Source organism: Cervus elaphus, chromosome 29 (assembly GCF_910594005.1).
Source record: "Cervus elaphus chromosome 29, mCerEla1.1, whole genome shotgun sequence".
Lineage (NCBI taxonomy): Eukaryota > Metazoa > Chordata > Mammalia > Artiodactyla > Cervidae > Cervus > Cervus elaphus.
In genome coordinates this window covers 28,125,007-28,151,378 of record NC_057843.1, presented here as the reverse complement: position 1 = coordinate 28,151,378, position 26,372 = coordinate 28,125,007, and the positions used below count along the sequence as shown (strand labels likewise).

Below are 26,372 nucleotides of genomic sequence, written 5' to 3'. Positions count from 1 at the left end.
CACAAAGTGCTAGAAAATTTTTGCAAATCAAGTGACTGATAAAGAACTTGTATTCAGAATAATAGAGAAATAACAATGAAAAATATGCTAAAGGTTTAAATTGACATTTCTTCAAAGAAGATGTACAAATGGTCAGTAAGCATGTAAAAAAGTGTTCAGAAATCATTAGTCGGGGATATGCAAATCAAAACTACAATGAGATGACTCTTCACACTCATTCACATGACTGCAATTTAAAAACTGGACAGTAACAAGTTTTAGAGGACACGTGGAGAAGTTGGAACATTTTGTTTCTAAGAATATAGTCAAAAGGCAAATGACAAATTGGCAATAATGATTTGCAATGTGTGTGACAAAGCGATTGTCTTCATAATTTATAAAGGACTGTAATAAAACACTAAGGAAAATGTATACAGAGTAATATAGAAATGGACACATGAAATAGCAGTTCACAGAAAAAGAAGTACAAGTTACTGATAAAGGTATGAAGAGATGGTTAATCTTCTTTAAAATTAAAGAAATGGACAGTAAAGAAGTTGATGATGCTTACCTTGTAAAGATATGGGGAAATAAACACTTATGCTTTTCATGGTAATTTATACCAGTAGGACTTTAGAAAGCAATTTGGTAACAATTATCTGAAAATAAATTGTACTTATGCTTTTCATGGTAATTTATACTAGTAGGACTTTAGAAAGCAATTTGGTAACAATTATCTGAAAATAGTTGTACATAACAATTATCTGAAAATAGAAAGCAATTTGGTAACAATTATCTGAAAATAGTTTGATGTTTACTCATCAAATCTATTTCTAGGAATTTACTGAGTAGATATACTTGAATGCATCCTAAGATGTACAAGTATACATGTAAGGATTTATATTATAGTATTGTCATTAATAGGAAAAATCCAAATAACCTATAAATCTCAGCAGTAGTGGACTGGTTAAATTCATTAATGATACAATGGATAAGTTAATTCATCTAAACAATGGAATGCTATGCAACTGTAGAAATGTGATGTGGAAAGGATGTTAGAAACATACTGTGAATGGAAAAATAAGTTGTATAATAGTATGTATACTATAATCCTATTTGAATTTAGAATTGAATATATTTAATGTATATTTAACACAAATCATTTGTATTATACAAAATATAATTTATCATATATAAAATTATATATTAAGATTTCTACAATATGACAACATTAAAAAGCATGTTACTAATTGTATGCTAATGGAGAAAACTTGAAGTCTGGGTTTGTTTTGTTTTTGTTGGTTTGGTTTTACATCCCAGCTCAGAGGGCTTTCAGTCAGACATTGAATCAAGTATTTTATTGTAGAACATACCTTTTCCACCTCCTCTTTTGTTTTTAACTCAACAGTATTGCTTAGAGATCTTTCCATATTAGTATATTAGTGTAATAGAACTTCCTTTTTCTATTTGAAGTCTTTGTTGATAAACTCTAATTGATTTAACAATCTTCTGTTGATAGCATGTTTTAGCATGTTAAATATGATATTTAACTCTTATTGTATATACTCAGTATTGTCTGAGTCTGCGGGATTCATTGATAAAGACAAAAAGTAAAAGACCATAGTTCCTCCTTTCACGGAGCTTGTTTTCAATGAGATAGACATTAACAAAAGACCTCTCAAATAAATGTAGAATCATAACTCTGATAAGTGCTGAGAAGAATCTAGTAGGGTTAATTGACATAGTCAAGGAGTAAAAGAGATTTTCCAAAAAAGTGATAATTGAACTGATGTCCAAAGAAAGGATTATTAGTTTTGTGTATTTTAACGATGAATTTTGTCCTATAATATATATTCTCCCATTTCTTCTGTTACTGTAAGCACGTCTCACTGTTGCCTCTGTCTCATCAGATTTTAAATATGCTTTTTCTCACTTATTAAAAAAAATCCAAACTCTTCTCCAATCCCACTCTTGTTTCCAACTACTTCCCTTTTTCTTTATCTCCCCTTCTCTTGTCACCAAAAGTGTTTTGTCTAAACTTCCTGTTTCTATTTCTTATATGTCACTAAGACAAAAAAAAAATTGCAGGTTTATTCCTCCTTTGACCTGTTCTAATATGAGTTACAGCAGACTTCATCACGGTCACCAATGACTTCCATGTCCAGTGAACATGGAACATGTTAGTCTCTGTTTTTCTTGAATATTCTGTGACACTGGACATAACTCTGTCCTTGAGATGTTTTTTTATTTTGGTTTCATGACTTTATCTTCTTCTGTTTTTCTTCCTCCTTTTCCAGTCTTTTTGGCTGCCTTTTTCTTTTCTAAGTATTTAATTCCTGAGTTCCTTACGCTTTATCCTAGAATCTTTTTGCTTCCTGTCAGACACTCTCAAGGCAAGCTTCACATCCCTAGATGACTCTCAAGCCTGTGTTTGACCTCTCTTCTGAGCTTTACACCACTGCGTCCAGCTGCCTCTCATAGTTTTTACTTTATTTATTATTTTTTAATTCAAATATATTTAGGGTCAGTTATTTGCCAGGTAGTCTACTGGTGCTGGGAGTCTTTTAAAAGTGCTTTACTGGAATATGGTCTAAACAGAATTTATGATTAACATTACCCACCAGAAACAAACAAGTAAATAAACAGAAACAGCCAAAATAAGACCTTCTCTACTTCCATGGTTCTTACTCAGCTACTGAAGTACACCCAGTTCTTCTAGTCTGAAACTTTGGGATCAGTCTTGACTACTCATTTTATCTGAGCATTTCCTCATCCAGTCCAATCGAATCCAACCCAATCCAGTCAATATAATCTAACCCAACGCAGTGTTATCAAGGTTGGCCATTCTATCTTCTGAGTATACACCCCTCCAACATCCTTCAGTGCATATACTCCCACACCCTCTTTTCTCTGCTAAGACCCTAATCTAAGCTGCCATCACCTCTTGAGTAGTCTGCTACAGTTTCCTTCTAATTTGTCATACTACATTCACTTTTGACCACCATCTGGCAATTTGCTACATGACTGCAAGCATAATCTTTTAAAATTTTCCTCAATTTCTCTGTGTCTCTATTTCCTTATCTGTAAAATGAGATAACAATGGCCTCATAGATTTGTTGTGGTGATAGAGAAAGAATTGCTATGTTAGAGTATAGAGAATAGTGCCAGGCACTGAGGCCTCAGTCAGTTGTTATTGAGACCCTACACGTTGTTGCATTAAGCCAAGTAAAAAGTATGGTTAAGACAGAAAGAAGTTTATTAATAGATTTGAATGGAGTAATTATTAGCTCATTTATACTTAATTGTGCTATATGTAATCACACAAAAAATCTGCAACTCTTATAATGCGTGACCTTATTATATGTAATTTTTTTTCTTAATTAAAAGGCTAAGAAGCACCAGGCTTTTCTAGTGGAGACATGTGAAAATAATGTGAAAGAATTGGAATCGATCTTGGACAGCTTTTCTGTGTCGGGCCAGTGGACATCAGGTTAGTTGAAGGTATAAAATGACAGATGCATCTGTCAATGTTCCAAAGTCACTACATTTTGGGAATTCTGCAGATGCCTCTTATAGTCCCTCATCTCAACATGTTTTGATTTGATGACATGATAAGAGCAGTTCTCACAGCAGTCAGTTGGCCTAGCTGGCTGCGAAAGGGTGACGGACTGTGGACCTGCTGTTGTCCTCCCGAACTTGATTTACAAGTGTTGGTGTCTGTGTGATTGGACAGACAAGGGCTCACTTGCTGTGTTCTGAATCCAACTGAGAAGAAAGTCCATACAGTATACCTGCAAGGGGAACAGATGTTTCCATCAAACCGAGCCAAATTCTGAGGCAACCTTCAGCAACTTAAAGGTCATGTATTCAAAAGGTTATGTAGGACACAGGCTGTAACACAGTGCATATTCTTCACTGCTGCTTTCCAGTCTGGTTTTCTCCTTCATTTCCTACTACAGCGTACGTCCTCTCCAGATGAGTGCTTAGGTAAAATGCTTTGGTTTTAGCATTAGCCCACTTAATATGATAGAGAACTATAAAGACTGTATATCGGGTAGGCATATTTTGATATCTAGCAAAAAGCATTAGTTACTAATGAATGTTGTCCATTCCATGATTTCTACTTCCTTAATTTTTGTGTGTGTATGCTATAGTAGCTTTGACTTACCTACTTTCACTTTTCTACCTCAGTTTTCTTTTGGCATACTGTCAGCCTCAAATTATTTAGTTGCTTTCTGAATCAATTATATTTTTCAAAAAAGCATGTAAAATTCAATTCCTTACACCTTAAAATAGCTTCAAGATTTTTTTTTTTTTAAAGGAATCAAGCATATTTGACAAATGAGTTCTTTAGGAAACACTTAAGTTCAGAAAAGTTTGTTGTCCTTATAAAAGCAGAAAGATATGATCAAGGCCCATTTCACATTATGAATCTGCAGATTTCTGTTGGTGAACCATTAGAAATTGAGTGAGATTTGCTGTTATCTATTTTTAACTTTCTTTGTTTTTATTTAAACTTTCTCCAAAAGCAGTAGTATTTCATTGTTTGTCACTGTAAAATCAAGGTGTATAAAAGTGACATAAAAATATAGTTATCCACTTTTCAATTGTATTTGCTAAAGCTTTGAGGAATAAAATTTTCTTTTTCAGTGATAGTGTTTTATTATTCAGATGTGTCATTGATTAATGGTTTTAAGGATCTTTAAAATTGTTAAATTATTATCATAGCATATCTTAATGCTTCAACGTGCAGAGTTGAATTAGAAAACCTAAGAATAATGAGGTCATGTCTCCTTTGAGGTTTAAATAGTTGATAACAAAGAAACTCATAAGTTATTACTAAACCTATAGAAAAAAAAATTGTCTTCTAATAAAGTTTTTCTTTTTATTCTCATCTTTCAGTGACCATCCTTTTTGAACTTCCTGTTCCCGGGAAACGGATTGTATGCTGAATTAGTGATTTCTGTTCTATCATAGTGGTCTTTGTTTCCATGTTGTGCTAGTTATTCACTCTTTCACCCACCCTAGAGTCATTCTCCTCTGGTCTCTCTTTGTCGTGTGGAGGCTGACCTCTGTGGACTGCATGATCTGGGCTCCTTTGCCCTCTGGCTTGGGAGGTTGGATTTGGATTGTGGGTACCCCAGCAGGAGATTAAGAGGGTGGAAGAAGAAAGGAAAGCAGAGAATGTCACGGTGTTTATTTCCCCCGCTCCCTCCAGTGTGTTACTGGCAGTGGTTTCATTTTTGGTGGCTACAGCTCCTGTCAAGAGGGTTCTCTTCCACAACTGTGGTTTGTGTTGGTCTGTGATGATAGTGTTACCTCTACTTGACCCTGTTGGCATCTCCATGTTATTGGTATTGGTTTTCCAGTCTTGCTGGTTTGTGGTGTCTCATCATATCTTTTTTGTTCTCTTAACCTGCTTACATTTCTGTAAAATCTTCATTAAAGTTTTTTCCCAGTGAACTCTTCTGACTATGCCAGTTCTTCTCTTTGATACCTGACTCATTCACATACCTGCTTTGGACTTGATTTTATTCTTGCTCTTGGCTTCCATCAAATAGCCCTATATAACCATAATGGACTCCCCTTCTGCTCATACAAGCTCAAGTTGGATTTTTGTCACTTAACCAAGAGGGATATAATTAATAAACCTTATTGCTCAACATTTTATGGAAGCGCCTGAACGATTACGATTGCCTACTGTGTCAACCCTGGCTTCAGCTACACAAAGATGACCAAATAATTTGTTCCTTCCTACCTCTCTCCCTTTTTTCCCCATGGTACTTGTTGCTGTTAAGCATTTCTGACAGACTATGTGGTGCTTTTTTAATTATATCTGTATTGTCAAGATTCTCTGGAGAAATAGAACCAATAATATATATATATATATATATATATATATATATATATATATATATATATATATATACACACACACACACAAGAAGAGATATTGGAGTTTGCACACATGGTTATAGAGGCTAGAAAAACTCGTGATCTTTCCTCTGCAAGCTGAAGGACCAGGAAAGGCAGTGATATAATTCAATATGAGTCCAAAGGCCTGAGAAACTTGGGGCACCTGGGGCCCAGGAGCCAGGAGTAGGATGTCTGAGGGCAGGAAAAGATGGAAGTCTCAGGTTAGGCAAAAAGAGAATTTTCCTTTCTGTCTTTTTGTTCTTTGGGGTTGGAGGAAGAGAGGGCTAAGAGTAGGGGGTAGGTAAGGAAAGTCAACAGATTGGATATTGTCTCCCCTACCCACGTTGGTGAGGGCACATCTTCTTTACTTAGTCTACTGATTCAAATGCTAATCTGCCCCAGAAACACTCTCATGGACACATCCAAAAGTGATTTACTGGTTTTCTGGGCATCCTTTAGCCTGGTCAAATTGGCAATAAAAGCTCCATGAGGGCAAGGATCTTTGTCTCTTTCATTTACTAAAGGGTTTTAAGCAGGTAGACAATACTTGGCACAAAGGAAGCACTCAAATATTTATTCAATGAATAAAAGCATGAATGAATTAACAGTAGGTCAATTTCTATTTTAAATGATAATTTTTGAGGTTATAAAGGTAGTCCATGGAATCTCTTTCAAGATTTTAGCAGCCTTTTGGGTAGCAGTCCATAAAGAGTCACCAAGAAGATTGACTTTCTGTCTTCAGTGGAAATGATGTCACCGTCTTTCATGCCTTATGGAGATGCCACCTTCATTGCCTACTATTCTTGGATAAGATGACCTCAATTTAATCAATCATGGATATTTATTTCCTATTTCTGCCTTCTACTTTCTGCTGAAATTGCTGCATGACAGCTGCTTATAACTCATTTTTTTTCTGATAGAAATGCTTAGAGTGTGTATATGGGAGAAGTCCTTTCCCACTTTGAACCCATGTAGTCTTTCTGCCTCAAGTGTTTCTTCCTACTATGGTTTTACAGTTTCACCTCTAGAATGTGACTTTTCCTTCATTAGGTTCATGAAAGAAAGTTTTTCTTCTAACTCATTCTTAGATCCTCCACAGGCGGCTTGACTTTTGTGTTGACTGAGACAGAGCCCCTCCAACCTTCTTCAACCTTTCCTTCCTTGAGGAAATCATTTGTAATACTCCGGAAGTATCCTTTTGCTTTCTACTAGGAGAGACTGAAGGACCCTAGGAAATAACAGCAAGAACATTTGGTGCCTTTAGGTATGTACATATCACCCAGGAGTCGGGCAGCTTCAGGGACTGTTCTTAAGAAAATCAGGACAACAAGTGGTACTTTTCCTCTCATCTCTCCTCCTTTCCATCCTTCGTAAAGGATTATTGCCTAGATCTAGTATCTTCTTGAGACTTTTAATTGTCCTCAGGAACCCTGGGGCTGATACCTTTTAATTAGAGGCTCATGGGTTCCTGAGAGACTCAGGCTGTCTGTAAGAGCAGCACACAGGTCTCCTTTGGTGTCATTTGCCAGTTTCTTCTTGCTTGCTTCCCTTACCTCCCAGTTCACTGAGGGTTACAAACCAAGCTTGCCCTACTTTATCATGCTCATAGCTTGGGTTTGTGAAATGCATGGGAGTGACCACAGTCTAGTCAGTGGGCTCACTAACTGATCACACTGCTAAGGGGACTGAGAAGCAGGGGACTCAGGAGAGCCAGTCTGACTCCAAAGGCCTGAGAAGCAGGAGACCTGGTAGTGTAAGTTCCAGCCTGAGTCTGAGTCCAAAGGCAGGAGGAGACTGATTTCCAGCTTGAAGATAGTCAGGTGGACAGAAGAATCCCTTCTTACTTAGCCTTTTGTTCCATCTGGGCCTTCAGTGGGGTGGGTGAGGCCCGCCCACAGGAGGGCAGTCCACTTTACTCAGTCTGCTGATGCAATGTCAGTCTCATCCAGAAATAGCCTCATAGACACACCCAGAAATAACTTTTAACTGAGTATCTGGACCTGTAGCCCAGTCAAGTTTACACATAAAATTTTGCTGTGCTGTGTTTAGTTGCTCAGTCATGTCTGACTCTTTGTGACCCCATGGACTGTAGCTGCTATACTCCTCTGTTCATGGGGATTCTCCAGGCAAGAATACTGGAGTGGGTTGCCATTCCCTCCTCCAGTGGATCTTACCAACCCAGGGATCAAACCCAGGTTTTCTACTCCCACATTGCAGGAAGATTCTTTATAGACTGAGCCACCAGGAAAGCACATAAAATTAACTATCCCCTTTTTTCTGGCCAGCAAGCCCCTCATAACCACCATGCTACTTTCCGTTTCTGTGAATTTGACTACTTTAGATATCTCTTACATTGGAATCATACATTATCTTTTCATGATAGACTTCTCTTAGCAAAATTGCCTCCAGGTTCATCCATATTATGGCATGTGACAGGAATTCCTTTTTAAGGCTGAATAATACTCCATTGTCCAACAGAAGCAGAAGAGATTAAGAAGAGGTGGCAAGAATACACAGAACTATACAAAGAAGGTCTTAATGACCTGGATAACCATGATGGTGTGGTCACGTACCTAGAGCCAGACATCCCAGTGTGAAGTCAAGGGGGACTTAGAAAGCACTAGTACAAATAAAGCTAGTGGAGGTGATGGAATTCCAGCTGAGTTATTTAAAATCCTAAAAGATGATGCTATTAAAGTGCTGCACCCAATATGTCAACAAATTTAGAAAGCTCAGCAGTGGCCACAGTATTGGCAAAGGTCAGTTTTCATTCCAATGCCAAAGAAGGACAGTGCCAGAGGATATACAGACTACCATATAGTTGCATTCATTTCACATGCCAGCAAGGTTATGCTCAAACTCCTGCAACTTAGGCTTTAGTAGTACATGAACCGAGAACTTGCAGATGTACAAGCTGGGTTTAGAAAAGGCAGAGGAACCAGAGATCAAATTGCCAACACTTGTTGGATCATAGAGAAAGCTAAAGAATTCTAGAAAAGCATATACTGCTTCATTGACTACTCTATAAAGCTTTTGACTTTATGTTTGGATCACAACAAACCAAAAAATTCTTAAAGAGATGGAAATACCAGACCACCTTACCTATCTCCTGAGAAACCTGTATGGGATCAAGTAGCAACATTTAGAATCAGACATGGACCAGCAGTCAGGTTCAAAATTGGGAAAGCAGTATGACAAGGCTGTATATTGTCACTCTGCTTATTTAACTTCTCTGCAGAGTACATCATGGGAAAGCTGGGCTGGATGAAGCACAAGCTGGAATCAAGATTGCCAGGAGAAATTTGAACAACTTCAGATATATAGATTATACCACTCCAATGACAGAAGGCGAAGAGGAATTAAAGAGCCTCTGGATGAGGGTGAAAGAAGAGAATGAAAAAACTGGCCCGAAACTCAACATCTAAAAATTGAGATCCTGGCATCCAGTCCCATCATTCATGGCAAATAGAAGGGGAAGAAGTGGAAAGAGTGACAGCTTTTATCTTCTTGGGCTCCAGAATCACTGCAGGTGGTGACTGTGGCCATGAAATTAAGACACTTGCTCCTTGGAAGAAAAGCTATGACAAACCTAAACAGTGTATTAAAAAGTGAAGACATCACCTTCCCGACAAAGGTGCTTTGGATCATAGAGAAAACCATAGTCAACCATAGTCAAAGGTATGGTTTTCCCAGTAGTCATGTATACATGTGAGAATTGACCCATAAAGAAGGCTGAACACTGAAGAATTGATGCTTTCAAATTATGGTACCAGAGAAGACTTTTGAGAGTCCCTGGGACTACAAGGAGATCAAACCAGTCAATCCTAAAGGAAACCAACCCTGAATATTAATTGGAAGGACTGATGCTGTAGTGGAAGCTCCAGTGCTTTGGCCATTTAATGGGAAGAACTGACACATTGGAAAAGACCTGGATGCTGGGAAAGATTGAAGGCAGGAGGAGAAAGAGGTGACAGAGGCTGAGATGGCTGGATGGCATCACTGACTCAGTGGACATGAGTTTGAGCAACCTTTGGGAGATGGTGAAGGACGGGGAAGTCTGGCATGCTGCAGTGCATTGTGTCGCAAAGAGTTGGACATGGCTTAATGACTGAACAACAAGACTGCATTGTTATGTATTTGTCACATTTTATCTATCAATATTTGTTGGTGGACCTTTGGGTTGCTTCCATCTCTTGGCTATTTTGAGTAGTGCTGTTATTAAAATGGGTATAGAAATATCTCTACTGGGCTCTGCCTTCAGTTCCTTTGGATATACAGATGTGGGATTGTTTGTCCATTAACTTTTTAAATAATTTATTTTGGTCACAACATGTGGCATGTACGATCTTAATTCCTTGATCAAGGATTGAACCCAGTGAATTCTATGTAAATGAGCCCATTTCCCTAGTACTTTATTTGCTATGAAATGAGTTCCTTGGTCAGAGGCAATGCTATGGGATACATGATAGTGAATAAGACATTTTGTAAATTCGTGGATGACAATTTCAGCAGAAATATTATGATCAGGGAAGGAAATGCCTTTCTAGAGTGTCTAGTAAGAATGAGCATTGCTTATTCCATGATGGAAATGACTTAGTATAATCAACTTGCTACCAGGTAGATGGCTGGTGCCAGTCAGGAGTGGTGGCATATCATGGATTCAGTGTTTGTCTTTGGTATCGGTGGAGCTGGCACTTAACAGCCTTGGTTAGTGAAGATCCATGTTGCTGAGCCCATGCCTTCCCTCCACTCTTGCTGCTGTGACTTCTATATTGTAGGGGTGACAAAGATGAGCAGAGAGAAAAGTGACAGGGAAAATATGCTAGCTGACACCCACAGAATACTTCATTTTGTCCTCCTGATTATTAAGATCCTCCTCTACTTCAGTTGATTGGGGCATAGTGCCCATCTTAAGAGGTCTGTTCACACACTTGCTCAGACCACCTTGGGACTGGTTTTCCTATCATCTTGTGGAGTCCCTGACCGTTCAGCCAATCTATTAGCTACTACCTCCAGATTAGTGTATATTTGTGCCTTTGATCATCTCTCATTCCAGACAAAATGATAGTTAGGTCCAGTACTTGAAGTTTTGCATACTGGGAGAGATTTTTGCTTCATCACCATCCTTCAAGGCCACCCTTGAATAGGGCTGTCATGATGCAACTGTCTACTCTTTTTTTTTAAGTTAATTTTTGGCTGCACTGAGTCTGCATTGTTGCATGAAGGCTCTTTCTAGTTGTAGCTCTTGGGGGCTACTCTAGTTACGGTGTGTGGACTTCGTATTATGGTGGCTTCTCTTGTTGCAGGGCTCGAGCTCTCGAGTGCAGACTCAGTCGTTGTGGCATACAGGCTTAGTTGCCCCACAGCATGTAGGATCTTCCTGGACCAGGGATTGAGGATATGTCCCTTGTGTTGGCAGGCAGATTCTTAACCACTGGACTGCCAGGGAAGTCCAATACTTTTGAGGAACGTCTGCACATCATACAGAAACATCTATATAAAAAGCCCATTCTCTCCCCCACCCCCACATTCGTCAACTGGTTATAGGGAACTTGTCCACAGGTTCAGGATATAAGTTAAGAATGTAACAAGAATAGGAAATCTGGATTACTTATTCATGCAGCTTGCTTGTGCCTGCAGGATTTGTTTGAACCCAGTTTTGTATATACCATCTTCCTTTGAGATAGAGTGCTATCACGCATGCTCAAATTAATGGGGTTGGTGGATCAGACAGTAATCATTTTATCATGGGCAACTCAGGTCACATGCTAAATTGGGGGATGTGAATGCAGTATCTGCTAAGGACCCGGAGCGAGTCAAAAGCTGATTTTTAAGAGAATAGTTATCTGCAGAGGATGGCTTGCTTTTTTCCCAAATTCTAAAAGCTTACACTATCATTCATCTGTAAGGACCTGCCAAACTTGGCCTGCTTAAACTCAAGCCGTCAGAATAATACCATCAACTTGGTGGAGAATGAAGTGGAACTCTTGATGTCTTCCAGAATGCAGAGCTGATGGAGATTTCTATACACTGGGTTATGCTAGAGTTGATGTGGTTCTGAGGTAGGGTTGTGAGGGTACATTGATGGTCCTGCAAGCAGAAGGAAACTGTTTTGGTGGTTTTTATTAAAAGGATAGAAGAAATAGCCTCATTCCAGTTTCCGGGAAATGGATTGATTTGCTCCAACAATGAAACTACATCTGTTACTGCAGCTGTAATTGGAATCACATGTGATTATGCTTTCAGTAATTCACTGTCATTCCTTAAGACCCATCTGTACTCTGCACTAGCAGATAGATGAGTTGAATGCCGATGTGGTTGGAATCACCACCCTTTATCGTCTTTCACAGAGGCACTAATCTCTGCAATCTTTCTAGGAATGTGGCTTTACTTTTGATTTACTATTTGGGTAGATCAGAGTTTTGGTGACTTCCACTTACTTTTTTTTTCTGTTTTCCTCTGTTAGCTCCTCATTCCATGGGTCAGGTAACTAATATGGGCCTTGTGCCAGTTTCTGCATTTGTCTTTTATAACAGCGCATTCCAAAGTGGGAAAATAACTTTGTGGATTCACCTCGGGCCCACTGGAGCTAGATCTTAACCAAAGCTTTCTTGTATAAGCTCCTCCCCTAGTGATCTAGTGAACCACAATAGCATATTAGCTCTCCAGGAATTAGAGTCAGTTCCAATCCAGTGTCCGGTTATCCAAGGTATGTGTAACTCCCCTTCCCTAGTACACAGTCACCCTGCTAAATGGTTGCATGTTTCTTGGAGGAAGGCTAGGATTTGCAGTATGATCTTTTTGGGCAGGATGTTCGGGTTCCTAAAGGGGATCCACTGGCCCTGGGTCTGTGAAAAAACTTGTCAGAATTGGTTGAGGGCCAAGATGTCTTTTGTATAGATTTAACTTCTACTTCTGGTAATCAGACCCAGAACTTTTTACTTATACAAATCAAATGACATTGAAGTAGAGTGCCTATCTGTTTTAGTCCCGGGAATACTGTGATCAGTAGCCAATGCTAGTGATCTCTGTGGGTAAAACCATTTTGTTTATTACTTTGAATCCACTGCCCGTTATGATAACCATATCCATTTTGTTGCTGCAAGTTGAGGCCACCACTTGACCCTGTCACTTGAGGTTCCAAGATCTTCACTGAGCCCAGCTTGGTGGCATCATTTTCCACTGTTATCCATGGCTCTCCAGCTACTGCGCCTAGATGCTCACCAGGCTACAGAGCTCATCAAGGATGCTCAGTCCCTCCCCCACCCCCAGCACATTTCTTAAATGTTGGTAAAGGAGGTATTTTTTTGAACTCTTCCTGGGGACATAGTGGGTGGGTGAGTAGGACTTACATAATAAATACTGTCCATATGTGAGGGAAGTTATAAGCCTTTTTTTTTTTTTTAAACTCCAGGATGGAAACCAATGTTTGTAAGATAATGAAGATGTTTATGATCTCAGTAAATAAGATGAGTTAATATATGGAATATAGTCTGAGCTTGTAAAATATAACTGCCAACAAAATGTTTATATTCAGTGCTTTTAGAATGAAAAAGGGATTTTCTTAGTCATAATTGTTTTAAATATTTAGATTTTCTCAGGTGAAAAACCCATTTGAGTGTTATTTTCTGTGTTTTATTACATGATTAAAAATCAGTATTAAACAACAGGGTTTTGTTTTCTTTTTTTCTATTCTGAGGATGAATATGACTATTCATGTTCTATAGTAGATATCTTTTTTAAAAGTCTTTTATATTCTGTCCATTTCTTTTTTTTTTTTTTTTTTAAATTTTTTTATTAGTTGGAGGCTAATTACTTCACAACATTTCAGTGGGTTTTGTCATACATTGATATGAATCAGCCATAGATTTACACTTATTCCCCATCCCGATCCCCCCTCCCACCTCCCTCTTCACCTGACTCCTCTGGGTCTTCCCAGTGCACCAGGCCCGAGCACTTGTCTCATGCATCCCACCTGGGCTGGTGATCTGTTTCACCATAGATAGTATACATGCTGTTCTTTTGAAACATCCCACCCTCACATTCTCCCACAGAGTTCAAAAGTCTGTTCTGTATTTCTGTGTCTCTTTTTCCGTTTTGCATATAGGGTTATCATTACCATCTTTCTAAATTCCATATATATGTGTTAGTATGCTGTAATGTTCTTTATCTTTCTGGCTTACTTCACTCTGTATAATGGGCTCCAGTTTCATCCATCTTTTTTAAAAAATAATTTTATTTATTTATTTTTGGCATTGTTGGGTCTTCATTGCTGCACAGGCTGTTCTCTAGTTGCGGCGAGCAGGGGTTACTCTCTAGGTTACTTTCTAATACTCTCTCTTCTCACCACCTCTGTCTAGTGGTACATGGGCTTCTCATTGCAGGGGCTTCTCTTATTGCAGAGCATGGGCTCTAGGGTGTGTTGGCTCAGTAGTTGTGGTTTGCAGGCTCTAGGACACCGGCTCAATAGTTGTGGTATATGGGCTTAGTTGTTCCGTGGTATGTGGGATCTTCCTGGATCAGGGATCAAACTTGTGTCTCCTGCATTGGCAGGCAGATTCTTTACTACTGAGCCACCTAGGAAGTCCTGTCCATTATTTCTTAATAATTGAGGTCTTGCATGATACTGAAGTAGATAGAATGGTTGACAAGGTGGAGGAAATAGACTCACCTCAGTCATTATAATTTACTGTTTCTTCTGTGGAACTGTAGGTTACTGAGATGATAGATAACACCATCCTGAAAAACAGTGGTTTATTTGAGTCATGTAAAAAATATTTAGTTTTTCAGATTGTCCAAAAGGGGACATATAAATGGAAGGTTTGGACCCTTTCCTTCCATCTCACTCCCTTCTGTGGGCTACTAATTCAAGGAAAAGCTTTGGCAAGGTGAACCCAGACTTGACCTTGGAGAAGAAATGGGCAACCCACTCCACTGTTCTTGCCTGGAGAATCCCATGGACAGAGGAGCCTGGCAGGCTGCAGTTCATGGGGTCACAAAGAGTCAGACACGACTGAGCACCCAGACTTGAAACCTGCTTAAAAGTGAGAAAGAGGTTGAGATAGGCAGCAGTGATGTGAAAATACAGGCTGGCACCCGTGTAAAGAGACGTACGTGGACAGACAGAGAAACTAAGAAGATTCTGAGTTGGCATAATGGTACTATAAATGGTCATGACACATGCTTTTCTTCATTTGGACTTTGACCTTTGAAAAACCATTTATGACTATTGTTAAAATTTTACTTTATTTGTTTATTACTGTTCTTCTCTGTGAGTTTTTAGTCCTTTCACTGATTGGATAGCTTTAATAGTCTATTGTTTGGGGTGCTAATAGTACAGTGATTAGGACATTATTAGGTTGAATCACATTTCAGTCAGTAAGCTCCTGGGTCTTTTCTTTTTACTTGTGAACACTTTGTCGTGTTAAGGTGCCAGTGAGTACTTCTGTCTATAATGAAGGTGGCCGGGGCATAAAGCATATACTTTGCACCTCATTTGAACTTTATTGTGAAGGCATTTTCAGGCAGAGAGACTTTATTGTATGTCGAATATAAGCTTTGCATGGGTCAGTAAGGGGAGGGCATTTTGTCCCCTTATCCCTCAGCAACCATATTATGGTGATTTTATTCTTCTGGATTTCTAAGAGCAAGTTTTCTCCCCTATTGTATAAGCTAACAGATTTCCCGGGTGTCCTTGAATGATTTATTCATGGCCTACTTGTGTAGTAGCAAAAGAAAAGAATTATACATTACATTTTTTTTTTAATCTTGAGCAAGAGAGCAATTTAAAAAAAATATATTTGGTAAGACCTCTAATAAAATTTTTAATGAGTTGTCTCTCCTACTCATAGTCATTATGAAGAGTACTGTCTCCTTCATTTTCATGGCTGAGGGCACTGTCTTCTTTTTTCCCCCCTCTCACTGGGATATGTGTTATTTCCACATTACTTTTGGTTTTTCAATTAATTATTATTCTTCTCTTTAAGAAAATCTAAGGTGTACCCATACTTCAGATAGTGTTTAAATTATACTTTGGCAATGTAATGTTTATTAATAATATTTTGTTCAAAATTAAAATAATAATTATCATTAATACTCTGAGGTAAATCAAATTATTCTGTTATTAACCAAAGACTTTCCCCCCTTTACTCATCCTTTCTTTCCTTTGTTACTGCCTTCTTCCCTCCTCTCCCTAAAGTTCCAGCAACTGAATACTGGAGGAATGGATGAATGAGCTTATGTAATTGTTTACTGTCTCATCTCTTCTTTTTAGATGATAAATTCCATAAGAACAATCTCCACCACTCTTGTTCATCTCCATTTGCCATGTCTAGGATTAGTACATGTTGGAATACATTAATGAGTTAAATTAGTTGAATGAATGAATCAATGAATAATAAAAAAGTTATTATGAATGCTTCTTATCTATATTAATATTTAGATTATAAAATATGAGAGGGATAAATTATTATACTTTTAGTATGTTTTAAAATTTGCTACTTAATTCTTTACAGTTTATGAGTAATACAATAAGCAAACAGTGTAAAGTAGTTTTTGAAACTAAACTTTGATGATTTGGATTAATATTTTAAACTGCATTTAACCATTTGACCTTGATTAGTTCAACTAACTTATGTCCTAGCTAAATTAAAATAGTTTGAGGGCATAATGTGGAAATACATTTTTACAGTGGGTATCAGTTTTAAGAGTTTTAATTGAAACATGATGTGGGCCTATGTAGATAGTAATAGTATTTTTATAATTTATTTCAAATTGTAACTTGAGAATTTTAAGGATTGAAGAATATCATTTCTAAGCATAACAGAAAATTTTGTGCTCTTGGGTTCAGAAATTACTGTTTGAGAAAAATAGCCTGACTGATCAGAAACACAGGGACCAAAGTAAGTATATTTAACTTCCCCAAACAGTGTTTAGTATAGACTGTTTATTTAATTGTTGGGTGACAGGTATGTACAAATACTTTAGTTCCTTTGGAAATGGGGGGAAAAAAAAAGAAAAAAAGAGCTTACTACAAACTACAAGGTGGATTTAGGTACAAAGTAGCCGTAAATTTGTACTTGATGTATTATGAATTTAATTTGACCACTTGTTTAGAAATCGATTAATACTTGGCTATACAGCAGTATACTTAGAAGAATAAGAGTCTACTCATGTATCATGATGTCTTTTCAGCTAACTATTGTCTCTTTGTGGCTTTAATGGTATATTTTCCTTCTCTATTTTCTGTAGGCATCCACAAGGACAAAGATACACCTCCCAGCTTCTCTGTTGTCCTTGAGACTTTGAGACGTACCTTGACAGATTACCAGAACAAGCTGGAAGATGCATCTAATGAGGTAACACTTGCACTGTTTGGCTCCACACACATAGCCTTCGGCCTGCAGCAGTACGTATTACTTGCTTGTTACAAAGGTCAAAAATATTGCGAATGTTGATTTGACAGCCTCACAGATAAAAAAATAATAAGTTGTCTGTCACTGTTTTATCTGTAAGCGTGGCCTAAAGTCAGGTCTCACTTGTGTTTTTGTAACTCTTCTGTCACACTACTATTTTAGGAGTTCTAAAGACTGTCACTTTTTGGTCTTCATAATTTATTTTAATTTAATAAAAAAAGCTGTGCAACTCAGTTAATATAATATTTAAATGTTAATGTGTTTTCATGAGATTTGGAATATGTAGTGGACATTTAGGGCTTGTCAATATTTTGGCTTAAGAGTTCTACAAATTGTAGAGATCTTACTAAAAAAGAGAGAAACTAGTTTGCATTCTCTAAAGGGAGTGACTGTTAGAAGTTTTTTAAAAACAAATATCTGCTTGATGTAGCCTGGAGGCTTTTGGTTTCCTGATTGAAAAAACTCATGCTTCTATTTATCTTCTTTTTTTTAAAATGTTTTCTTTTTTAATTTGTTTATTTTAATTGGAGGCTAATTACTTTACAATATTGTAGTGGTTTTTGCCATACATTGGTGTGAATCAGCCATGGGTATACATGTTATCTTCTCTTTTGTATTGTTTAATTTGTGGATTGATAATTTTCTTATTATCAATTAAAATGTTTTATTTTTATTTTATTATTTTGTTTTATTTTATTATTAAAATGTTTTATGAACTTCTGCTTTAAAAATTGAAGAGTTTTTTAGTTACGTCTTATCAAATTAGAAAATATGAAATAACTACGTTAAACACAGTTAGTAAAACAACAGACAGTTTTTCCAATTGAAGACAAGTCACAAAACCTGGAATTTAGTATTTATCCCTTTGTGTTTATCTGTTTATTTCATGTAATACAAAGGCCATGAAACCCTTATATTTCCCATTTCAAAAGAGCCATATTTTACTTTAGTTTGTTAAGGTGAAGAAAGAAGGAAAAGTGAGTCTTCTTAATGCCTTCTGTAATTGTTCAAAGGGCTTAAAAGAAAGTGACCACTGGCATAATTAAATTTCTATAAAGAGCAAACATTGCCGTCTTTCCCAGTGAGACAAGACAACCTGTATTGTTAGTAGTTTATGCACCTCTTCTGAGGCCTAGCTCCGGAAGCTGCAGGGTGAGTAGGAACACATTACCCACAGCGAACTGTTACTTGGGAGGGTGAATGTCACATGATCCTCGGCGCAGTTGAAGAGTCGACTCAGCAGGCTTTGGCTTAGTAATGTGCTTTGTTGTGAACCAGTGCCAGAGACAGCAGTGGGGAGACCAAGGGGGTGGCTGCAAAGAAAGCAGAAAGAGCAGTCTGACAGAAAGAAGAATGAACTGTCAAAGAAAATAAATCACAAGCGGAGCAGGACCAACTGATGACCTGCCACAAGCCTTCCCAGTAGGACTGCATGTGACCGACCCTGAGGTTGTCATATGGAGTGAGAGACCTGCGGATACCCTCACGATGTAGAAAGAACAGTCTTCTGTTCTGTCCTTTTTTCTTTCCGTAGAGATGCCATTGCTTCTGGCATTTTGGTCCTGTAGGATTTTAAGAATAAAGTTATATTTGTTTACAGTAAGAATGAAATCTTTTATCCAGATAGCTGGTAAAAACACAACAGTATCACTGACATTTTAAGCTTGAATGCTTGCTTTTCTTTTTAGCATGTGAACTTGTGACAGAAACTATATAGTTAACCAAGAGAAATACATTTTTTAAGACTGAATTGCTATCAAAAATTTGTATTTAATAATTGCATAAAAATTTAAAGATTAGCTTTTGAGTTATCCACCCTTGGAAAATATTTTAAAAGTTACTTACATTTTTTTTTCATCAGCTAAGCAACATGAATAATGCTAAGGAAAAGGCATCTAATGAACTTGACTCTACCAAACAGAAGATAGAATCTCACACTAAAAATATAAAGGTATTATAATTTAGAATAACTTTTTCCTGTTGTGTTAAGAAACTAATATAATTATCTAGGGAATATTTTTAAAGAGAGCTACATGAAAATATATCTTCCTATTTTTTATTAAGTACGTTTAGATACAGCTTAAAATTTTTTTTTTATCGTTGATCAAAATAAGAATGATTTTTCATTAAAAAAACTTTATTGGAAATTGTTTTGGTTCAAGGAAAAATTCATTTCCCCGATTTAATGATAGTACTATAGATTCAAAAATTGTTTTAAGATTTGGTGTCCAACCTTAGATACATAGTCAACATATTTTATGTAAGCACGTCAGTGCTTGGAGTCAGTTTTCATAATTTTGGAGTGGAGTCATTGTTTTAAGTACATCATGCCTAGTAGTGGGCTGGGACCACACCTAGCTAAGGTCCAGGACAACAGTTTACTTTATTTTTGTGCTGCTTTTATGTACCACATCTTTGCAAAATTATACTAAGGCAACTCTCAGAGTTGGAATTTTTTGGTGTGGGTTCATGTTGTTTGTCATGGATGTACTTGAATGAAATCTGTTAAGTGTAAGGACTGAAAAGTGAAGCAGAATTTTATGTCATGTATTTGAGATTTCTACTGGCATTTGAAATGTCATTGGGAAGTAAATGTTCTTGTAGTAAATGTAGGAGATTTATTTTTTAAATGTTATTTAAAAGTTTTTGAGTGACCAAGTTTTTTTTTTTTTTTAAATAATGAGCTGAAAGGAAAACTCTTGTAAAGAGCTTTTTGGAATAAGTTATTTAACATTTTATATTTAAGTGTTATAATCTTCCTACCATCTTTTTGTTTGGTGTCTCCAACAGGACCTTCAGGATAAGCTGGCGGATGTCAGTAAAGAGTTAAGTCATTTACGCACTAAATGTGCAGACAGAGAGGCTCTAATAAACACTTTGAAAGTGGAACTACAGAATGTGCTGCACTGTTGGGAGAAAGAAAAGGCGCGAGCAGCCCAATCTGAGAGTGAACTTCAGAAGCTTTCCCAGGCTTTCCATAAGGATACCGAGGTATTACCTGAGACAAGAGGACTGTCAGGAAGGCCTTGCACTAATCTCACTTTTAGAAATTTACATCTATCAAGTGGCTCTTTTTACTCTTATTTAATTCAAAAAATTCTTTTCAGCTATTTTGAAATGTTCATGCCATCTGCAAAACCAGCCATTCCATTACTCTTGTATGATACAATTTTGTGAGAGAAATAAAGTAGTTTAACTGTTTTATCATTTGTACAAGTTATTTTCTCTATTAGAACATACTATCTCAAGCAGCTCTGCTCCTAACAGTCTTGTGTGTCAGTGACAAGATAATTTTTTTACTTCAATACTTTAGTAGCCTGACATGGTGGGAGGAATCTTTTTTGTAACCTGAAGGAACTGACTTGGATAGAGGTACTTCTGTTTACAAACTGTGAATATGGACAAGCCACATGGTTTGGTCTCTCCACATCTTTGCTTCCTTCTTTGCAAAACAGGAATAATATCTACTTTAATAGACAGTTGCCTTATTTTTTATAATTGTAGGATATTAATCAAAATTTAGAAAAATACAAGTCCCACACGGGTTAAAAGTTTATTTGGATGCCCTTGGGGGTTGCCTATCCATGTTAATTTATTAATGACTTCTTAAAATATTATGGCAGACTCTTCCATAGTGTATGAGCCTGTGTGAGTAGAATTGTAATCTTATATTTTCTTTTACCCATGGGACGTAGAGCTAGTCTAGCTAGCGTGGAGCTAGTTTATCTGAGTCGTCTTGCATATTGAGTTCATTACTCGAACAAATATGAACATGAATGCCAAGAGAGTAAAAAGGAAACATTCTTCCCACTCTTCTTACAGTCTGGGATTTAAATTGTGTCCACATGAAGGGGCTGGAATTGTTCTACACATCAGATAATGATTAAAGTAAAGGAAACTAGAAGGCTGACTGTATTGTAAAGTCAGCATGTCTACAGGATTGTGGTTGGGTTCAACATGTGTGAATTGATTTTGGATCTTGAGATTCTCTTTTCACGCCAAATGGATGATTGTCATGCATGGTTCATCACAGCCCAAGCAAAAAGGACATGATGGCGACACAATGAATTACCCTTGGGAAGAACTCGATCGCTTGGCAAAATGTGGAGAGGGAAGGTTGTTAGTGCCTGAGTATCATGTTTGGTTAGTTATATTTAATAGGATTTTTGAATGTCTCGATTTAGTTGAAAATGCAAAAGACACCTTTAATTGCTTAAAAAACAAAAATACATAGCATTGTTATAAAGATTCTTCTTGTTTCTTAATTCAAGTTGTGGATAAAGCTACATATTCAGATTTTTGGGGGGTTTTAAATTGTTATATTTGGAAAAATCTAAGATGACCTATAGAGAGAATGAAAGATACATATTTTTATATATATTGGAAACTTTCACCACAGTTTCTAACTACAAAACCTTTACATATGCTACGTTCAGTTGTTCTTGTCTGGAAGACTAGAATTTCTATTTTTTACATAGAAATTTAAAATTTATTTTAAAAGTTTTCCTGTTGGTCTGTTAAAAAACCTTGAGAGAGCTTATTTTATCTACATAAAATGCTCATTTTGTAGCTTCACAATTACCTTGTATTGAGTTCCATTGGTTGACTTAAAGGATACAAATGTTTTATAACGAGAGCAATTTGGCATTTTAGTAAGTAAATTCCCTTTTTGTGTTCAAGATGGAAATCAGCTTTTTACTGAATTCTACCGTATAGTGTTTCTAGGTCATTAAACAATGGATGGTTTAGCTACAACAATAGCAATATAATTTGAAAGAATTTTTTTACATATTTTTAATTGAACAGTTTTAAAGTATGTCTTGGGTAGCTATGTCCGTTTTTTTTTTGTTTTGTTTTTGTTTTTGGACTGCTAACTTTGTGATATTTAAACACCTACAAATGCCCAGTTTGCCAAGTCCGGTATAAACTTCTAAGTGGGGGAAAAATAACGAGCCTATCTTCCATCTCTTTCATATCACTGTCTGCTTTGCCTAAGGGGCTTAGGATAGATTTCCTATAAGTGGTAAGTAAACTAGAATCTCTGGAGGAGGAGGAAAGCTGAGTAATTGTGTGCATTTAAAGTGCAGATATTGGTATAACTTTTTCTTTAGCAGTGTTGGGTACACTCTTTATTTTGGTTTTTTGACTTAACATCTTTTTTGGCAAATGTAAATATGAAATTATGGAATTACCATGTTAACTTACAGTTAGAAGAGCTTAGAAGCAGCTAGTCCAGATACCTCACGTTAAAGCCAAGGAAGGCTTTACAGACAAGGAAGGCTGAACAGACACTGACTCAGATCGTGTCCTCAGTTGTAGCAGAGCTGGCCTCAGAACCTGGGTCTTTTGGCTTCTACACTTGAGATTTTTTACTAAGTGTAAGCAATTGTAAGTTTCTATCTGATGTTTAATTTTGAGTGTTAAAAAAGTCCCCAAGATGACCATATTCCCATACTTGAGTATTAATTCCTTTCCAGGATTTTTGACATAAATTCTTCACCATGTGTATTATGTGTTTTACTTCTTACACTGTTTATATACTGGAATTAATTTCTTTTTTTCTCACAGGAGAAGCTAACCTTCCTTCATACCTTGTATCAGCACTTGATAGCAGGCTCTGTGCTCATAAAACAACCAGAAGGCATGCTGGATAAATTCTCTTGGTCTGAGCTTTGTGCAGTCTTGCAGGAGAATGTTGATGCCCTGATCGTAGACCTCAACAGGGCTAATGAGAAGGTAACTGTCCTCAGGCACCAGATTCCTCTATTAAATTCAGTGACATTTGTCCACATCACAGTATCATTAAGAGGGGCTGACATTCATCTTATTTCAAAAAGAATTTGGGTGTTAATAATTCAATACCATTAATTATGGCTTGTCTACAACTCAGTTTGATGCCATTGCTGTGGGCATGTAAATGTGACTGAAGTCTGTATGAAGTCTCTGAGCTCCACTTTCTGTGCAGGACATGCTAATACTACTAGCCAGTGTTAGCCACAGGGACCTAATTAAAAGAAAATAAATTAATCTTACTGATGAAGCAATTCAAAGAACTTAGTCATTTACATTAATAAACCAACTCTTTATGTTAGCATAAAATAGAAACAAGATACAGTTATTCAAAAACATGATCCTAAAATTCTTTGCTCAGGAAATAATGAGATGTTACTTTGAAAGCACTTAAAATTTAAAAATTATGTTTATGACATTTCTTGTAATAGAACAAACTGTATATTACAAAACCCATTCAATGCTTTAGAAACTAGGAAGGACATATTGTAGGAGTAAACTGGACTTTCATCATCCCTTTAACATTCACAAACCTAGGAATTCAGTCTTTCAAAAAAAATTTAGAAACCTTCTTTTGGTTATTGAAAATTAAAGTGGCTTAGCAGTCCAATGTATTTCTCCGTTAAAGGTGTTGATTCTTATCCTGCGTCTGTTGAACTAGTCAGAACTATATTTATATGATCTAGTTCCTAGGTCTTAGTTGCAGTGACATTTGCCCTTAAGGGACACAGAGAGGAAAATTGTTCCCTAAGTTTTTTTTTTTTTTTAATCTGTTGAAGTAATGAAACAACATCTTGGCCCAATTTTAGGGTGAGAGCATTTTTATCTTGGTGTAATTGGCAAACAATCATAGGCATTGAGAATTAGAATTGAGGAAATAAGGGAATAAATTGTGATAAGTGGAGATACTGTTCTTAGCTGTGAATGTGTATGTAACAGATTTCCAAATAACCAATAATGAAAGTGAGTACATGTTTTAGCTCTCTGATATGGTATTGTGTTTTAATAGTTTTTCATAATTTCAAAACATCGTTAATTGTCGTGCATGTTAGATGATGAGGATTTGCTTTCCAGTGTTTTGAATGTGAAATAAAAAATGATTGGAACATTCTGCTTTTTTATATGTAAAATGTTTGTAGATTTGTAAATCTCATTTAAATACTTCCTTTTCCACTGAAATACCTGAACAGCTTGAGCTTTGGTTCTAGAGGTAAAAATATTCTTCTTAATTTTCTCAGTAAAATTGATTATAGAATAAGTAACTTTATTAGTTATTGGAGCTTCCCAGGTGGCATAGTGGTAAAGAATCCACCTGCCAATGCAGGAGGTGTGGGTTTGATCCCTGGGTTAGGAAGATCCCCTGGAATAGGAAATGGCAAGCAGTTTCAGTATTCTTGCCTGGAAAATGCCATGGACAGAGGAGCCTGGTGGGCTGCAGTCCATGGGGTCACAGAGAGAGTCAGACACAACTGAGTGACTGAACACACACATAGAATTTTATTAGAGAAAAAGATGTCATCTATGTGTATAAATGACACATTTTCTGCTAAAATATAGTTTTGTTCTACTAACTCCTGTTTCTTCTTTTTTTATCATTTTAGCTTAAAATTTTTGTATGATCTTAAGGCATAAAATATAGTAGAAAATTCTAGAATGCCTTCTGGGGGAGATGATACAAAGAACACATTGGTAAGCATATCTTGTTCTGTATTGCATTTCACCATTTAGATAAGTCATCTAGAGTATATCTGTAAAAACAAGTCTGATACAATGAAAGAGCTTCAGCAAACCCAGGAAGACACCTTTAACAAAGTGGCAGAGCAGATCAAAGCCCAGGAGAGCTGCTGGCACAAACAAAAGAAGGAACTGGAGCTGCAGTACTCTGAACTCCTCCTGGAGGTACAGAAGAGGGCACAGGTATGCTACTGCCACAAAGAGCTTTCAAAATGGGATGCTCGGTCTTTTACTTTCAAGTGTTTTCTTTTAATACCAATACCAAGTCAGGTAAAACTTTGGAGAACCACGCAGAACTTGCTTGTTTGGGTTATATGTACATGTGATTGTGCAAAGACACCTACACAAATGGGCATACATGCATATGCACATAGTCAGGTGGATTAAGGATTGTCTCACTTAAGTTTGAAAGTAGATGGGTTTCTGGTTAAAAATGCACAGATCAATTAAATACTAAAATTGTATTTCCTTCATTTTAAAAATAAAGGTTAAGAAATTTTGGTAAAATATTATCAGTTTTAGTGTAGATATACTTTGATCTGGTTTATTCCATTTATGGAGATTTCTGTTAATATGTGAACCGTCATTTAAATTCATTTGGGGTTGAAATTTGCTGTAGTTCCTAGTGTTGAAGAATTTGAATTATAGTTATAGATCCTATAGCAAAACTATTGGTTGTGAGAGGTAATATGTCCTCTGTGTTGGATTCCATTGAGAAGAGAAGTTATGTGTAGTTAACAAAATCATATTTTTTCTTTATACAAGATATTATCAACATACTTTATATTGTTAACTCTCATTCCTGCCCAATCAGAAATAACAATGACAGTCTATACTTTTTTTTGCATAGACTTCCCATAGTTGATTCAGTTTTAACCTCTTTATTTGATCCACTCATTCTTATATTGTCAAGTCTAATTAAAAAAGAAACCACATTTAAAAAATTTGCCAATAAACAGTTTCCAGTTGCTTAAAAGAAGACCACTCTGTTCTCACAAGCATTTGAACCCCATATGAAGTTAAGCTTCTCTCTGTGATTTTGAATGAATTCATACACTCTCTAAAAGTGGCCTTTTGTTCACTTCATGCAGGATGCCATGTGATATCTTCTGCATTTTCTACCACTGAAGAGACCTAAATAAATTTTTTAGAGATAATATTGACATGCAGTGAACAGATTTTAAGTATACAGTATGATATTTTTGTCAGTGTACGCACCCATGTACCAGTTGCCCCATTTAAGATTTAACATTTTCGTTACCTCAGAAAGTTCTCTTGTGCTCTCTTCCAGCCAATTTCCACTCCCCGTAGGCACCCATTGTTCTGATGTTCTGATACCTATCGTCATAGATTATTTTCCTTTGTTCTAGAATTTCCTCACAATGGAATCATTCAGTGTGTAGTCTTTGGTGGTTGCCTTATTTCCCTCAACAGATATTTTTTTTAATATTCATCCTTATTGTATTTATCTTGTTGTGTTCATTCTTTTTTATAGTTGAGTAGTATTCCGTTTTATAATTATACCACAATTTGATAAAT

General features: G+C 36.7%; 1 protein-coding gene across 7 annotated transcripts in view; it reads left to right on the top strand.

Moving 5' to 3' along the window:
• The window catches only part of CCDC171 (coiled-coil domain containing 171), a 332,100-nt gene that overhangs the window by 89,502 nt on the left and 216,226 nt on the right, over positions 1 to 26,372 (top strand). For all 7 annotated transcript variants that reach the window (XM_043891112.1, XM_043891113.1, XM_043891115.1 and 4 more), the window contains 6 exons: positions 3,367 to 3,469; positions 17,146 to 17,252; positions 19,171 to 19,260; positions 20,100 to 20,300; positions 22,878 to 23,045; positions 24,828 to 25,016. In XM_043891112.1, coding sequence (XP_043747047.1) covers positions 3,367 to 3,469; positions 17,146 to 17,252; positions 19,171 to 19,260; positions 20,100 to 20,300; positions 22,878 to 23,045; positions 24,828 to 25,016 — 858 coding nt within the window. The remainder of the gene's footprint in view (positions 1 to 3,366; positions 3,470 to 17,145; positions 17,253 to 19,170; positions 19,261 to 20,099; positions 20,301 to 22,877; positions 23,046 to 24,827; positions 25,017 to 26,372) is intronic.